General features: G+C 31.7%; 1 protein-coding gene across 1 annotated transcript in view; it reads left to right on the forward strand.

The window, feature by feature from the left end:
- dpa (disc proliferation abnormal) overlaps nucleotides 1-16,230 on the forward strand; it is a 29,175-nt gene extending 12,945 nt beyond the window's left edge. The window contains exons 9-27 of the mRNA XM_067285141.1: nucleotides 4,385-4,405; nucleotides 4,487-4,531; nucleotides 4,603-4,716; nucleotides 6,371-6,449; nucleotides 6,530-6,611; nucleotides 6,679-6,885; nucleotides 6,960-7,194; nucleotides 7,270-7,512; nucleotides 7,592-7,676; nucleotides 8,579-8,725; nucleotides 8,803-8,894; nucleotides 10,584-10,686; nucleotides 11,821-11,997; nucleotides 12,092-12,185; nucleotides 14,860-15,014; nucleotides 15,233-15,350; nucleotides 15,435-15,676; nucleotides 15,747-15,957; nucleotides 16,045-16,230. Of these exons, the coding sequence (XP_067141242.1) occupies nucleotides 4,385-4,405; nucleotides 4,487-4,531; nucleotides 4,603-4,716; nucleotides 6,371-6,449; nucleotides 6,530-6,611; nucleotides 6,679-6,885; nucleotides 6,960-7,194; nucleotides 7,270-7,512; nucleotides 7,592-7,676; nucleotides 8,579-8,725; nucleotides 8,803-8,894; nucleotides 10,584-10,686; nucleotides 11,821-11,997; nucleotides 12,092-12,185; nucleotides 14,860-15,014; nucleotides 15,233-15,350; nucleotides 15,435-15,676; nucleotides 15,747-15,957; nucleotides 16,045-16,143 (2,549 nt within the window). The 3' untranslated portion in view covers nucleotides 16,144-16,230. The remainder of the gene's footprint in view (nucleotides 1-4,384; nucleotides 4,406-4,486; nucleotides 4,532-4,602; nucleotides 4,717-6,370; nucleotides 6,450-6,529; nucleotides 6,612-6,678; nucleotides 6,886-6,959; nucleotides 7,195-7,269; nucleotides 7,513-7,591; nucleotides 7,677-8,578; nucleotides 8,726-8,802; nucleotides 8,895-10,583; nucleotides 10,687-11,820; nucleotides 11,998-12,091; nucleotides 12,186-14,859; nucleotides 15,015-15,232; nucleotides 15,351-15,434; nucleotides 15,677-15,746; nucleotides 15,958-16,044) is intronic.
- The last annotated feature ends 1,327 nt before the right edge of the window (nucleotides 16,231-17,557 follow it).

Genomic DNA, 17,557 nt, shown 5'->3' on the forward strand with positions numbered 1-17,557 from the left:
TAAGGCCATTTTGGATGCAGCATTGGCAGCAGAGGCAGCGTCTAACGATGTTAGCCAGCTTGGGTCAGACGGAAACAACACCCAAGTGTATAACTTAAAGGCGGACTACAAGAGAAAGAATCAGCCGGCCATATTACGCTGTTTTCGATGCACCGGAAGTCATAACCCGAATAATTGCCGATTTGCTCAGGTAATCTGTAACTTCTGCAGAAACAAGGGACACATAGAAAAGGCGTGTATCACGAAACAAAAGAGTGGACAAAGAAAATTTGCAAACCAGGGAAGAAACCAAATTGGGGCACCACGGAAAGAGATATCCAGCCAGAGAGCCAAAGTACACCGAATTGAGGAACATAAAAATTTGATGTCTAACCAGGTCGAGGAATATACATCTCTATTCAAAATACAGGGAAGTAAGATACCACCCTTAAAAATCTTACTCAAGATTGAAAATATACCAATCCTGATGGAAATTGATTCAGGGGCTGGGTACACTGTAGTGAGCGAACGGACCTTAAAAGAAATCAAAATCCAGCGAGACAAGTTAGAGCCGGAAGAAGTCAAATTACAGACATGGACTGATCAGAATCTGGAGGTAGTGGGTACTACAATGGTGAGGGTACAATTTAAAGGAAAAATTAGGAATCTGCCATTGTTAGTAATTAAAGGAAATGGACCAGGACTTGTTGGAAGAAATTGGTTTGAACCATTAGGAATCAGAATAGAGGGACTTTATCACCAACATGATGCAGACGATCTGATACAAGAATTCCAGCATTTATTCAATAATTCAGAAATGGGTCTATTTAGAGGCGAGGCAGTCAGTTTAGCGATAAATAAAGAAGCTAAGCCTATTTTTATGCGGGCAAGACAGGTTCCTTTTGCATTGAGAACAAAGGTAGAACAAGAGTTGAATCGACTTCATCAGTTAGGAGTTATAGAACCAGTTAGAACTTCTAAGTGGGCCACTCCTGTGGTACCCGTTGCAAAACCAGATGGAAGTGTACGTTTATGTGGAGATTACCGCTGCACTGTAAACAGAGAGGCAATAAAAGTAGATGTATACCCATTGCCGGCCATTAACGATATACTTGCTTCACTATCTGGTGGAAAGGTATTTGCCAAGCTTGATTTCAAGGAAGCGTACTTCCAATTTCCTGTGGACCAGGAGTCGTCTGAGATTCTGACTATCAACACATGCAAGGGGTTATACAGAATGAAAAGGTTACCATTTGGAGTGAGTAGTTGTCCAGCTATTTGCCAGAGAGAGATGGAAAAGATCGTAGGAGGTATTCCAGGGACAATTGTGATGATAGATGATATACTTGTCATGGGACTCAATGAAGAAGCCCTACATCAAAAGTTGAGGAAAATTCTTAACCGGATTTCAGAAGCTGGACTAAAACTAAACGAAAACAAATGCCTATTCAAGACTAACCAACTTAAATTTTTAGGATATTTGATAGATGCTCAGGGCATTCGGCCCACACCGGAGAAAATTGCGGCGATCCAACAGGTTCCGGAACCGAAAAACAAACAAGAATTACAAGCATTTTTGGGATTTGTAAACTTCTATGATAGATTTTTGAAAGATAAAGCAACCGAAGCTGAACCCTTATATAGACTCCTTGATAAAAACAAACAATGGATCTGGAAAAAAGAACACAGCAAAGCATTCGTGAAAATAAAAAAGATGTTAACACCAGAAACATTATTAATCCATTATAATTTAAATAAACCAGTAGTGTTATCCTGTGATGCTTCACCATATGGAGTGGGAGCAGTCCTTTCACACATATTACCAGATGGATCCGAAGCTCCTATATACTTTGCATCGAGGACACTTCACCCAGCAGAAAGAAATTATTCACAATTCGAGAGAGAAGTATTAGCTATAATCTTTGGCATTACAAAATTTCATAATTACCTAGCTGCCCGAAATTTTACTATATATACGGATTGTAAGCCAGTTGTGGGCCTTCTGAACCCTGCTAAACCAATTCCTGATTTAATCTCACCCAGAATGATTCGTTGGTGTTTAAGATTAGCAGCATACTCATATAAGATTGAACATCGTCGGTCAGCAGAGATGACTAATGTCGATGCATTATCTCGTATACCAACTACTGTGGAAGACAAGACTATCCCTGAACCAGGAGAGATATTCCTTATATTTGAACAGCCAGAATTGCCCATCACATCTCAGGAAGTAAGCAGAGAAACAAACAAAGACTCAGTGTTAAAAAGAGTTGAACATGCAATCTTACACGGATGGCCACTGAGTAGTCCAGAAGAACTTATGCCTTTTTCTAGGCGAAAACTAGAACTTTCAATTCACCGCGGTTGCATTTTATGGGGACAAAGAGTAGTTATCCCTAGAACCTTGCAACCACAGCTATTACACCTGTTACACTCCACACATGAGGGTATGTCTAGAATGAAAAGAACAGCCAGAAGCTATTTTTGGTGGCCTGAAATGGACTCCCAAATTGAAGAGACTGTATCGATGTGTAGAAAATGCCAAGAACAGAGGTCAAACCCAACCCCAGTTAAGGATACTCATTGGCCATCACCCTCGGGACCCTGGGACCGAGTACACATTGATCATGCAGGACCACACTATGGACATACATATTTTATTCTAGTGGATGCTTATTCGAAGTGGGTGGAGGTAGAAGAAGTACAAACGCAGTCAACCCAGGAAACCGTGAAATTATTGAGGAGAATATTTAGTACACATGGACTACCAAATACAATTGTATCAGACAATCACCAAAGCTTTAAATCCCAAGAAATGGAAGAATTTATACGTAAAAATGGGATACAGCACATATTTACCCCTCCATATCATCCCTCTTCCAACGGACAAGTAGAGAGACAAGTGCAAACTATAAAGAGGAGAATTGAAAAATTACATCACAACCAAGAAAAAACTGAAGTGTTGCTCCCCAGACTTTTGTTTAGCTTACGCACAACACCTAGTAGTACTACAGGTAAAACGGCAGCAGAACTGTTGATGGGAAGAAGACTACGTACCATCTATGATCGACTAAATCCACACCTATATAAGGATAGAATAGAGGAAACAAGAATACGAGAATTCCAGATAGGAGACAACATCAATTACAGATGCTATAGAGACGCAAAGAAGTGGAAACCAGGTAAGGTGACAAAGAAGACCGGACCATATACATACATGATAGCTTCACCAGAAGGAACTATAGAAAGGAGACATATTGATCAACTGATAGCTCGAAGAGAACAACCACTCCAGAACAGGCAACATCCAGTTTCTCAGAATAACCAACATCCAGCTCCCCAGAATAATCAACATCAAGACAAGGACCACCTGTTAGAAAGAGCTCTAGAACACGGACACTACCTGCACATCTCCGAGACTTCGTTTTAGAGGGGAAGATCTGTTGTAACGGTCGGGTGTAACTTGATCTGAGTGTCAGGTCAGGGGTGAAAATTCCTACATACTTTCGTTGTCGGGGAGCTGAGTTCTTGTGCAGTCGTCACCCCAGTCAGTTGTATCCGAGAGTGAATAAAGTTAATTGTTAATTAACTATGTGTTTTATGTGAAACAGTGTCGAAAACAAAATCGATACAAAAGCTATAATTAAATATTAGAAATTAATTAATTTGACTAGAGGTAGGCAGTTATGTTTCCATCTCGTATTAAACTTAATTAATAATTATAAATAGTTAATTTTTAATTCAAACATTTCTAAAATTTAATTTGGAATCGGTCATTAAATTTAATGACCCAAGAATTTGGCATATTGTTTGGCGTGTTTATTATATAACGGGCTATGGTTGTTGATGTTTATAAGTAATATGTGGGAACACAAGTTTGGAAAAATATGTGATCACAGTTGACACTAAGATGCTAGTGGAACGACTGCTAAACACAGAGTGATGGAGCATGTCGCATGCGCACAATTCGGGACTTCCCCTCTCCTCATCACTCATTATGCGAAATACTCGTTGTGCGAGGTGCTCGTTAAGCGAGGTTCCAGTGTACTATTATTGGGATATACTATATTAATAATGTATTTTTTCATACATAATCGGTTATCCAAAAAATCGATTTTCCGAACAACCGCAGTTCCCAATTGATTCAGATAATCGATGCTCTACTGTATATCATTGAACAAATTACATGTTAAGGTATCATTAACTATGGTTTATTTTTTCTACATTTTAAAGAACAAATGTCATGAGAAATGCTAAATGAGAATTAAAATGTCATGATAAATCACATTCTAAAATTAGAATTTAGCATTACATTTTTTCTATTTTTTTTTTAAAATATTAATTATTCTTAAAAGAATTTCTTTTTATGATTTAATATAATTATTATTTAAACTTTTTATTATAGCAAAAAGTGCAAGAATTACTCGTGAGTATTATTTATTAATTTTATCAATTGCCTTTAATATTTTTAAAGTGTCTGGTAAGATAACCTGTAATCGTTTTTCAGCTGCAAAGAGTTTACGAGGAACTCCAAGAAGTTCAAGACAGACACGTTAGTTTTATAACTTATTTTGGCTGTTAATATATTGTAAATATTTCAAAGATTTGATTTTATATAAATAGCTTCTAGAAGATTAAATAGAGATAGTGAAATTGCTATAGCAGAATCTTCTCCTAGCCCTTTAATGGCTTCTCTTCAAAGCAGTTTAGAAGTTCCTCCAACCAGTCCTCATACTGGTATGTAAAAATGTATTGACTGTATTTTAAATAATAGTTGTTACAAAGATAGCAGTAAATGCTTAATTTGAGAAATTACTAACATATAGAATTGAAATTTTCTTTAAATTAATTATAATTTAATAAAGATTAAAGCTATTAAATACATTTTTTTAGTTTTTATTTTGTTAAATAGATATAAAGGATAGAATTTATAAATTTTATTTAAGTATTATGAATTGTCTATTTTGTGAATATATTGTATTTTTTATAAATAATTTATTACCTTAGTTTATATAACATCTAATTATTAAAAATATTATAATGCAAGATTACCTGATGTAGTTAGTAATCAAGATAACTGTGTATAATATAACAATTACAGTTATTAGCTGGAAAAAATGATATATTTCATATGTTGTTTCACTCTGTGAGCACTAAAAGGGTTTTTTTTTTTAACTTAATCGTACCCATCATGGGTTTAACAGGTCCAAAATGGGAGTAGCCAGACAGTAAGACAGAGCCTAACATATCTGGGATTTGATACACTAGAAAATTTCTTGGGATGGCTTAACTACCTCTATTGTCCCCTACCGATATTTCATATTTGAAAGCTTTTCTTGTTATTTATAGAAGATATGGGATCCATTTTATAAAAATACTTTAGTCTGGGGACATGTTTATTATTTCAGTATCATGTGTGAATAATTGTAAGGTACAGTACATTCAGATATATTGCCAGATGGGATTTCAGTGATTAGACCAGTTAATATTAAGTAATAAAGATTTTTATTGGAACTGTAGTTATATTTGTTCAATTCCTTTAATAATTTTTATATGCACGGTAGAACCCCAATTAGGGATCCATTACCTATCACAAAATATGCAATTTGCAAAAATCATATTCATCTGCCAATTGCTTTTATCATCTGATTGGAATGGTGAATAGCCACAGAACAGTCCTGAAATTTAAAAAAGTTACTCAGTGAAAAAGAGTATCACAGAATGTGAATAAGTCTTGGTCCAATACAATTTTGCTGTTAATAAACAAAAATAATGTTGCTTAAGAAACTCAGTCATAAAAACTCTGCACTTTATTTTATATCATCAGTTGTCTTTTCACTTGCGGCTGGTAAAAAAAGTAAACAGGTGAATAAAAAATGTGTTTGGCAAATGGATTGGTAATTGCTATAAAAAAGCCAGGATGACACTGCCAATTATTTAATCCTCAATTAACCAAGTAAGTACCAAGATTAAGCAAAATTTCACAAAATATGTATGTAATGCTCTCTTGCTTTATGTTGAGATTTGGTTTAACCAACCAGACCATGTGGGTCAGATATATTCCTAAATAAATATTTACTGCTCACTATTATTACTCATTATTATTCACCATAAAATAATGTATATAATTAGTGGCTATTGGTTATTATGCTGTTATTCAAGTTGTGTAAAAGAAAATATAAATTAATGTTAGTAAACTTTAAATATACATAAGACAGAAATTTTAATTTAACAAACTAAATGATGTGAGCATTTGAAACAAACTTTGTTGGAGCTATTACTATCATATACATTACTTGTATAAGTTATAAGCCTTTACCTAGATTTATTTGAAAATATTTTAATGGCAGTTTCAGAATTAGTTTAATGTTTAATATATATACTCTTTTAGGTTTTAGTGAAATTGATTTGAGTTCTCCTTTAAATTATGGAACGCCTAGTTCAGCAGGAATGGGAACGCCTAGATCTAAGTATGATCAAGTTTAAACTAAATTAGCTTACTTTGTTTACTTTTACCTCAAAGATATTGAATTATATGTTAAATTTTTAGTCGGGGAACTCCAATTCGTCATCGGAGTGATATCCGAAGTGAAAGAAGATTGCGACAGGTCGATTTAAATGCAGTGGATCAGGTAATATATTATTTTGCTCAAGTTAACAAAGTTTTTTTCAGTTTATTTGATACGTTTCTGTTTCTAGGACAATCATAGTGGTGATGTTCCTATGGCATTAAGTGATCAGGAAGGACCTCAGCTTGTTATTTGGGGAACAGATGTTGTCGTCAGTCGTTGTAAAGAAAAGTTTAAAAACTTTATTCAAAACTACATAGATAGTGAGTTAGAAAGAGATGAAAGAGTAGCTAGCCATGATATAGACCAGCCAATATATTTGCAAAAATTGGATGAAGTAAAATATTAAATTTATTATTTAATTATGCCGTATTTTAAATTTCATTATAAAACAGCATGAATGCATTACAGATTAACACACTAGAGGAACCATTTATGAATGTCAATTGTTCTCATTTAAAAAATTTTGATGAAATTCTGTATCATCAATTAATCTGTTATCCCCAAGAAGTAATTCCGACATTTGATATGGCCGTAAATGAGCTATTTTTCCAACTCTATCCTGACACGGATCTTCCTCATCAAATTCAGGTTCGTCCATTCAATGCTGAAAAGACAAGGAATTTGAGATTGTTAAATCCCGAAGGTTTGTAACATTTGTAAAATTTTGTCGATAGATTTATTTTGGTTATAATATTATTTTGTATTCTATTGATTCTAGATATTGACCAATTAATAACGATTGGTGGCATGGTAATTCGAACATCTAATATTATTCCTGAAATGAGAGAAGCTTTCTTCAAATGTAATATTTGTCATTTTACCGTCACTTCTGAGTTAGACAGAGGAAGAATAACCGAGCCGACCGTCTGCCAAAATTGCAATACAAATCATACATTTACCCTCATTCATAACAGATCGGCATTCTCAGATAAACAAGTTGTCAAGTTGCAAGAGTCTCCAGGTTTGTTTTAATTATTATTTATTATTAAATTAATATGATGCAAAGAGATAAAGTTTATGATAAAATGTAATTTATCTAGATGATATGCCACCTGGTCAGACACCTCATACAGTTTTGCTATATGCTCATAATGATCTTGTGGATTCTATCCAACCTGGAGATAGGTAATATTTTGATGCAAATTTTTATAGTTTTACAGTTTGGGTTAAAAATTTAATGTGTAATACAGGGTCTTCCAAAAAAAAATGCTACCATTTTAATTATTGTAATTATGTTAGTTATTATTTGCTACCATTGTAGTGTACATTAAAACATTGAAAAACCATATTTGAACATTATAATTTCTCAACGTGTGTGATATGAAGTTTTCCTCCTCATGTGATATGTTAGGATTTCCTACACTCACTACAGCTTCTGCAGCTCCTGCAGATTACTCACATTGCATAATGATGATTGATCCTGACTTTCTAGGATAGGTTTTTCTCCTTAACAAAACACAAAATGCATTCTGTGTTGTGGCGTCTCCACGTTTGTTAATGGCACTTCCTAAGGTAGTAGACAACAAGAGATTTGAGTGCAGATGGGAGATGAAACTCAGACAGTGACTTTTTCAGTTGATGTACAGTACATTACATATTTTTCACGTGATAATTAACATAATTACAGTAATTTAAAATGGTAGCATTTATTTTGAAAGACCCTATATTATAATTATTTGTTTTTAGTTGTGTACCAACATCATAGATACTGTTAAACAATTGAAAACACTAAGAAAGTGGAGTTAATATGGCACGTGCAAGCAACACAAACTTGTGCACGTATTGCTTGTACTCTCCAAGACATAATCTCATCCCAAGAATGGCTACGCTGTTTTACTTGTTATTAAATAATGTTAATATTTTATAACTGATTTATATTCACATTTCTTTTTTATAATAATTTTAATTTTAGTGTTATAAAGTTATCAGCATTTCTGTTTGTTTTTACTGTGATATTTAATAAATTTAATATAAAATGATTTATTAAATTGTATTTTAATATACTGATTATCCAAAATTTATTTTAGAGTGACTGTCACAGGTATATATCGTGCTTGTCCCGTTCGTGTTGATACTAGAAGAAGAAATGTAAGATCCGTATATCGAACCCACATTGATGTAGTGCATTTTCGTAAAATTGATCAGAAACGTCTTCACGAGGATGTAGAAGAAGGGTAAATTTGTATTTTGATAATTTTCTTAACTGTTAATATAACATTAAATAATTACATAAATTATTTTGATTGTGTAGACAAAGTACACGTTTTACTGCAGAACAAATTGAAAAATTAAGAAATCTTTCAAAATTACCAGATATTTATGAAAGATTAGCTCATGCTCTTGGTAAGCAAAATTTTTTAAAATTCAATTTATATTAAAATAATTATGAAGTAAAATGTAAAAATAATAGAAAATTATATTATAGTTTTCTAATTGTAAACATAAAATGGCTGCAATTTATTTGAAAGGATTGGTACATTGCATTAAAATCTATTTATTGATTATGAAAGTAGTGTAGTGACTCCCATAGACCAAAATCCACAGAGTATCTGAAGATAATAATGTGATAAGGACTCAATAATTGACCAAAGACATGTGCACATAACTGACAAAAAATTATTTATATACCTCCCTCTCCTCTACATTTATTTCATGCGATAGTCCTAGAAAATCCACAATGACACATTGGTTGCTAATATGACAAAAATGTATATGTACTAAATATCAATATTTCAGAACTAAATGTCCCATTGGAGTTCTTGGGTGGTCTCAGATGCACAGTTTATGTTACTAGCTGATATCTCACTATTTGGGTACGATGGAAACAGATTGTCCTATTCCCATCGAAGATGTCCTTTTGTTGACGGCAGTCATCACTTGTGTCTCACTTGAAGGTTTCAACTAGTTTCTCTCTTTTTGTTTTTCCAGAATAGTCCAAAGGGAACAAAAAAAAGAGAGCTCACAATGTGAAAGTTCTTCAATTTATACTTTCCACACTCTGGAAGTAGGGCCTCTTGCACACGACACTACCCCAGACCAATTAGAGGGCTCCAATTGTGGCACCCCCAAGAAAAGATGGCACCAGGGCAAAAAAGGAAAGGATCACACGATACACCGTACAAAAATGAAAATACTATACATAATAACGGAACATTAAGTACAAAAAACAAAGATAAACAAAGAAAATATATAACACACAGTCATGTAGCTTAAAAACAGTAGCTTAAAAATGTTTTTTTCACAATGTGGTTTAGAAATCTGTTTAATTCTCTTGATTTTTGCTGGCTATCAAAAGCATATTAATAAATTTGTTCAAAGCTGTATGACTTAATGTGAGAATGACCTAAAAGTCAGAAAATGTGAGAAAAATCGCTTCTCACAGAATATGGAATGTGCAAAATCACAGACTTTTGAGATTTTTGGCAGGAAATTTCAGAAGCAGACAGTTGCTATAGTAACTTGAAATCTGAGACAAAGTCGCATGTGTTTGATTCACAATTTTTTGTTTTTTCCTTTATTTTAATACATTTTTTAGCATAAATTTCAAACAAATGTCAAACGCTTGCATGCTGTAACAGTAGCTGTGCTGATTTGAGTAATCCATTGTTTTTTAATCCTTTTGCCTAATAAAACTGTGTAGCAAACAAGTTTTCCCAGTGGCAATAAAAGTATGCAATTAAATTTAACATATGCATTTTAAGATAAGATTGTAAATTACATATATTTACATGTTGGTGCCATTATTATAACATTTTTTGCATTTAATTCAAAATTGGACATGTTAATATGAGCAAATTTATTACTTCAAATTGCATTATATAATATTTTTGTCAAAGTATCAATAAATTACCTTTTTTTTTTTTTGTCAGTTAAAAGAGAAATTTTTATATACATTTAACTGTAAATTATTAATAAACATATTCAGCATGCTTGAATTTGAATTTATCTGTGAAAAATTCTTAATATGTTATATAAACATTTAAATATGAAATTTATAATTAAAAGTATTAATTAAAACGTTATATTTATTAGCTCCAAGCATATATGAAAATGAAGATATCAAAAAAGGTATCTTATTGCAGCTGTTTGGTGGTACAAGGAAAGATTTTGTTAACAGTGGAAGGGGTAAATTCAGGTAAGTTCTGTTTTTGTACTCTTTTAGATCTAACATGTATGTTAGATTTAAAAGATATAACATATCTTTTAGATCACTAATCTATATAACATACAGATCTTTTAGATCTGTATGTTATATAGATTAGAATTTGAAATTTCAATAGATAAAAAATTCTTCAAGATTTATTGGAAATTGAATCATTAAAAAAAAACTAAGACAAGCCATAAATATGTTGAATACCGGGAATACACTAAAAATTGACAATATTAACCCTAGGCTACTCACTTGTGTTAAGAATTGTCTGTGTTTAAAATACATCCTAAATACAGTAATATAGTGCCTTCTGGTATTTGGTTTCCATTATGGCATTTCCACAAGAACCTGACCAAGTTAAAAGCAGTTGAAAAATTTCTGGTATATTATATACAAGATCTTCCGAAAAGAATGCTACCATTTTAAAGTACTGTAATTATGTTAATTATTATTTGAGAAGTATGTTATATATACCAATCGATATAGTAACTGTCCGCGTTTTCTGTCTGCATTCAAACATCTTGTCTACTATCTAGGAAGCAACGTAAATAAAAATGACAACTATGCAACAGAGAAGGCATTTTGTGTCTGCAGTTTGCAAAGTCAGAATCACTTATCATTGTGCAATGAAAGTAATCTGTAGGAGCTGTAGAATTGTGGCTGCTGTGGGAGAAGTGACCAGAGATGGAGAATTGGCAGAAAAATACACTACTACAGACTCCTGAGTCTGTATTTTTTTAAAAATCGACTCTGACTCTAACTCTCCATCCCTGGAAGTGACAATGAATATGTTATAGTGAGAGTTATAGCGTTAAACTTGAACAGTTTTCCAATGTTTTAATGTACCTTACAACATTCTCAGATAATAATAATAATAATAATAATAATAATAATTGACATTACTTACAATAATATATTTTGAAGGATCTTTTATATATATGAAGTTAACAAATTCTGGACAAAGACTTTTAAACAAATAATTTGTAGAGAAAAATTTTATTTGCCCAATTTGTTGTAATCTGTCAAACTATCATCTTTCGTTGATTTAATTATCTAGTAAATGCATTACTTTCTTCACAAATCTATTAATATTTTATGCTTTTATTTTAATCTTTTCAGAGCCGAAATCAACATTTTACTTTGTGGTGATCCTGGGACCAGCAAATCACAACTTTTACAATACGTTTATAATTTGGTACCTCGAGGTCAATACACATCCGGTAAAGGATCGAGTGCAGTCGGATTGACGGCTTACGTTACAAAAGATCCCGAAACAAGACAGATGGTTTTACAAACGTAAACTTTCTTTCTTAAATTCAATCTAAAACAATTTGAATCAATCTTATTTGAAATTTTATATCAAAGTATAAATGGGAATAACTTTTTACAGTGGTGCTTTGGTATTAAGTGATAATGGAATTTGTTGCATTGATGAGTTTGATAAAATGAATGACAGTACAAGATCAGTACTTCATGAAGTGATGGTAAGGTTTAATTGTTTATGTCAAAGTTTAGTAGATATACCATAAATTAATATATTTCATTAATTAATATGCCTTTGTGTCTTTAACTTAATTTAAACTTATCTCGTTTACTAGTACTTTATCAATTAACAGGACTTACTATACTGGATTTATGGATGCAGCAATTAGGTCTTACAGATCAGAAATAATATTGTTTATTTAAATCAGTGGTTCCCAACCTTTTTTTTGACCAGGGACCACTTTGATTTCATTGTTGTTAGCAGGGACCACAAGGTTTAAGAAAAATAAACTGTGTCAATCTAAAAATCAAAAACTTTTAACATAAGTAATCGTTAAACTCAAGAGTAACATGCTTTAACAGTACTATTATAATAGAAAACATAACATTTTTAGTAAAAATTAAATTCAGTTTGTATCAATGTGGGAATAATAATTTAAAATGAATAAAAGTTTTAAATCTTTTGCGGACCATATTTTAGCTCTTGCGGACCACTGGTTGGAAACCGCTGATTTAAATAAACAATATAATTTCTGTAGTACTAGTAGACGAGATGAGTTTAAATAATATATTCCATTTTCAACATCTTAAAAACAATATTATTTTTTATCAGAAATGAGAATGTATTTGAAAATGGAATAAATTAAAAAAACCTTTTATTTCATATTTTGAAAACTTTGATTTGCTGATGTATTTTCTGTGAATAGTTAAAATAATTATATAAATATTAATATAAATTTCTAATCATAAATATCCAGCTTAAATTAATCATGAATATCAACTTTCTATATACAATAAGACTCTGCTTAACGCTGCCTCACTTAATGCTGATTCGATATAACGCGGTCTGCTCGAAGCCTAAAAAAAGCTCAAAATTTATGCTGATTTAAATTATCACAGCATTTCATTGATTCATATATAATTTGATTATTTGTGAACACAAACCAATCAGCAAAAGTTGGCAAAAAGGTGTATTTCCTTTAAATTTATGTTTGTTTGGTGCAATTTTGGAAAAAATATAACATCATGGATGCCATAGGAAATATCGCTTGGCAAGAATTAACTGATAAATGCACGAACGAAGTGTGGAAGAAGTTATGGATGAAGATATCCAAGAATTCTCAATGAGACGAGCCTATCGCTGTATCGTTATGTTGACCAAACTCAACCTAATCAATATAGCAGGACTAGGAGATATAGATGGAGCAGGATATTGAGGAGTTACATTTCTGGTGAGAGCTTTACCAATGACGACCTTCAAGAACTGGAAGAACAAGGAATTCATGTGAAACTGGAAAATAGAGATTCTGAAAACAAAGAACCCAAAAAATTTCTCTACAGATTTGCTTAGTAAAAGTTTGGTAAGATAACCAAAATCATTGATCAAATTTTAGCAAATGATCTAGATTTTGAAAGTAATGCAAAAGCAAAACGAGGCATTTCGGATGCAATCTTCTACCGACATTTGCTTAAGGAAAGAAAAAAGCGACAAATGAAACTTCAAGACTTTATTGCAAAAAAACAAGAATTTCAGAAAAGTCAGGACCTTCATCACAAAAAATGAACTTTACCTTTCTGTGTGCATATGTTTGTGTTATTTAACATATATTATTATACAAATTAATATAAAAATAACTTAAAATTAAAGTAAAATTTGTTTATTTTTGGTCGTGTGTTTCCCTATCCCTATTTACTCTATATTAAAATGACCTCATTTAATGCTGTTTTGCTTAGCGCTTTGTTGTCTAGGAACGCATCCCCCACATTAAGCGGGGTCTTACTGTAAATAATTATACATTAGTTTTATGCAAAGTTGTTTTAAAAAAAACAAACTATAGTCTGACCTGTAAACAATGGCCATTTTTTATGTTCCCATCAGTGTCACATTTTACAGGTTTAACGGTAAAAATATTTCAATAAAAACATTTAATTAATCAAAATAATCAAATCCATCTTGCAAACAAAGCAATAATTACAGATACATCTTACTAACCTTGTATAGCTTTGCAGTTAAGTTTTTAAGTAGTAACTGCAAAGCTATACAAGGTTAGTAAGATGTATCTTTAATCAAAATAATTTATACTAATGATAACATATACAGTACATATTAATGTCAAACAAACTGCTGGGTTAACTTGGTTAATATTCTATCAGGTTCTTAGACATTTACAACAATAATATAAATAAAGTTCAAATTGATGGAAAGGTAATTAATTATAGATAATATTTATATTAATTGTATTTAACAGAAAACTTCAACTTTAATATGAAGAGCTCTCTGACTGATTTATCAAAGTCTGTCTAGATGTATAAAGTTAAGTAGAGCAGCTCACTGCTCAACTTGATTCCTAAAATATTTGGAGAATAAGGTTAATCACAGCCACCTGGTGAATGAAGTTTAGATGACTTCATTCATAGAGCATAACTCTTTTTATTTAAAATTATTCTGGCAAAACAGATAGTTGTTATTTTGTCTCAGTTTTGTGTACAGTTTAAATTTTCCAATGACCCAGTTTAGAGTGAAACTCCCAGTGGATTGTTTATTTTAAAGAGAAAGTATAAACATCAAATTTTTGTTGTTAGAAAAGGACTTGAAGAAAAATGTCACATTTCCCTTCACATTCTTTTTTACTTAAAAAGCAAACATAGGTTTAAATTTTAAGTATTTATTTTTAGGAACAGCAGACTCTATCCATAGCCAAAGCTGGAATTATCTGTCAGCTAAATGCTCGAACTTCAATCTTAGCCGCAGCCAATCCAATTGAATCACAGTGGAATAAAAACAAAACTATTATTGAAAATATTCAGTTACCTCACACATTATTATCAAGGTTTGTTTTTTATCATCATTATTGAATTTCTATAAAAGAATTGATTGCTGAAATTTAATTTTTATAATTTTTAAAGTATGTTAATGTGTTCAAATGTAATTAGGATTCATCTTACAACTGTACTTTAAATAGCCAAACAATATATAACGAAAATATTTTTGTTGTTCAGTCATTCAGAAACCGTTTTGTATTTAATTTGTAATATTAAAAATTTTCAGATTTGACTTGATATTTCTTATGCTTGATCCTCAAGATGAAGTATATGATAGGCGTTTAGCCAGACATTTAGTTTCATTATATTACAAGACTCAGCAAGAAGAAGAAGAAGAATTCCTGGTTATTTGCTTTTATTTTAATGATTGATTTTTAAATTAAATTCTGATTATTATTTTCCTACTTAACTATTTTTTCCTGTTACAGGATTTAAATGTTTTAAAAGATTACATTGCATATGCACGAACTTACATTTTTCCAAAAATTACCGAAGAGGCTGGCCAGGCTTTGATAGAAGCCTACGTTGACATGAGAAAAGTCGGGAGCGGCAGAGGCCACGTATCCGCATTTCCTCGTCAATTAGAATCGTTAATTCGTCTTTCGGAGGCACATGCCAAAGTCAGACTTTCTAGTTCAGTTGAGTTGGTCGATGTAGAAGAAGCTAGAAGGTATTTAGATAGTCACAAGCTAAGTTGTTTTAATCTTTAAACATTGAGGTAAATTATATAATAATTATAGATTGCACAGAGAAGCTCTTAAGCAATCGGCCACAGATCCTGCTTCCGGAAAAATTGATATTACTATTCTAACAACTGGTATGAGTAGTTCAATCAGAAAACGACGTTTAGAAGTTGCACAAGCATTAAGAAATCTGCTAAAGGGTAAAGGAAAAACTCAAACTTTCAATTATCAGAAAACATATTTGGAGCTGAAAGAAAATTCTGATATTGTAAGTGTTCTTATTGATTTTTTAGTATAAGTTAAATTAATTATCAGTAAATATTTAACATTTTATTAAATTTGTTTTCTCTTCTAGATGATAACAAAAGAAATGTTTGAAGACGCTGTAAAAGATCTTCAAGATGATGAATTTTTAGTGGTGACCGGAAAGAGTACCATTCGCATTTGCACTTGATAACATTAAGTTTTTTTCTTTCAGTTATATTTCTTGTTAATTTTAATTTCTTAACAGTTTTGCACCAATAAAAATATAACGTTTAAACTTTTTATATATAATATATATATATAATATTTTTTTTTTTTTAATTAGAACAACCTTAAAATGTAAAATAAATTGTTATAAAAATTGATTTAGTATAATGACAATAAACTTATAAATGTTTCATTATCACTAATATTGGTTTAGATTTGTGTATAGTGGGCAAAATTCTACTGGATATTTTTCATTACAAATAAATAAATAGCAAATAATGCATTAGTTAATTATAAGGGCAGGTCAATAAATAACCAGTCATGCAGTTTGCTTTTGGCTGGTTATTTTATTAATCCAGTCTTACATAATGAGTAGAAACCCTTATGTTGAATTAAGGAAAGTTGAAGGAAATGAACACAATTAATGTAGTGAAATATTAATGCAGTGTCCTCTTATTTATACATTATACTCATGAAATAAACATGCTCAGATCAGAATGCACACAAATGAATTGCCATGGCAGCATCCAAGAGGCTTCCTGTTGGTATTGTGTCAACTTTAAAAATCTTATGAATAGTTGTGGCAACAATTAGTGGTTTTCATAGGCAGTCCTTCCGGATATGTCGAGCCCCGTCACTCACCTCATGAGTACTAAGAAGGTATGTAAGAAAATATTCCATATCCATTGTGGGTATGGAACAAAGACCTTCTTTGTACCCACAAGGCAAAAGTTTAAAATATAATAGACTAATAATAATAATTTATGATTTTTCTGTTTTTAAATATGAGATTATTTTCTGCAAGGGAATACAAATTATTTTCAGATTCTGATTATGTAAGAAAATTAAAAAATATATTTTATTTTATTTTTTTTATATGATTTTTTTTTATAAAAAAAACAATCTATGTAAAAAGATTTTAATGAAGACTGTACACTTATATTGCATTTAATTATATTTGTGAGACAAATGGACTTCAGGTGGTGTTGTGTGGTGTTTCAAATCAAAACAACAGTCATCATGAGTTATCATAAGTTAATCTAGCCCCTGTGCAATATGTCACAACCTATAAAAACTGCTTGGCCATGCAGCCTACAGGCTGCATGGCCAAATGGTTAAAGCGACAACTCAATGCTCTACGACCGTGGTTCTCGATCTGTGGTCTGCGGAACACGGAAACACAGGCACCCCGTGAAGCCATTTCAAGTGTTTCACGAAAAAATCAAATATACAATTAGAAATTGTTGCAAAAGAAAAATCAATACTATCAATGTAATCAATTCAAACAAATCAATATAAAATAATTTTTGTATGGGAATGTAATAAGCAAACGCCAATGTCGTCATCTACTAGACCAACTGCGCTTGATTTCAAAAACGTTTGCCACCCCTGCTTTA

Source organism: Centruroides vittatus, unplaced genomic scaffold (genome assembly GCF_030686945.1).
Source record: "Centruroides vittatus isolate TY-2023 unplaced genomic scaffold, ASM3068694v2 scaffold_1614, whole genome shotgun sequence".
NCBI classification, from domain to species: domain Eukaryota; kingdom Metazoa; phylum Arthropoda; class Arachnida; order Scorpiones; family Buthidae; genus Centruroides; species Centruroides vittatus.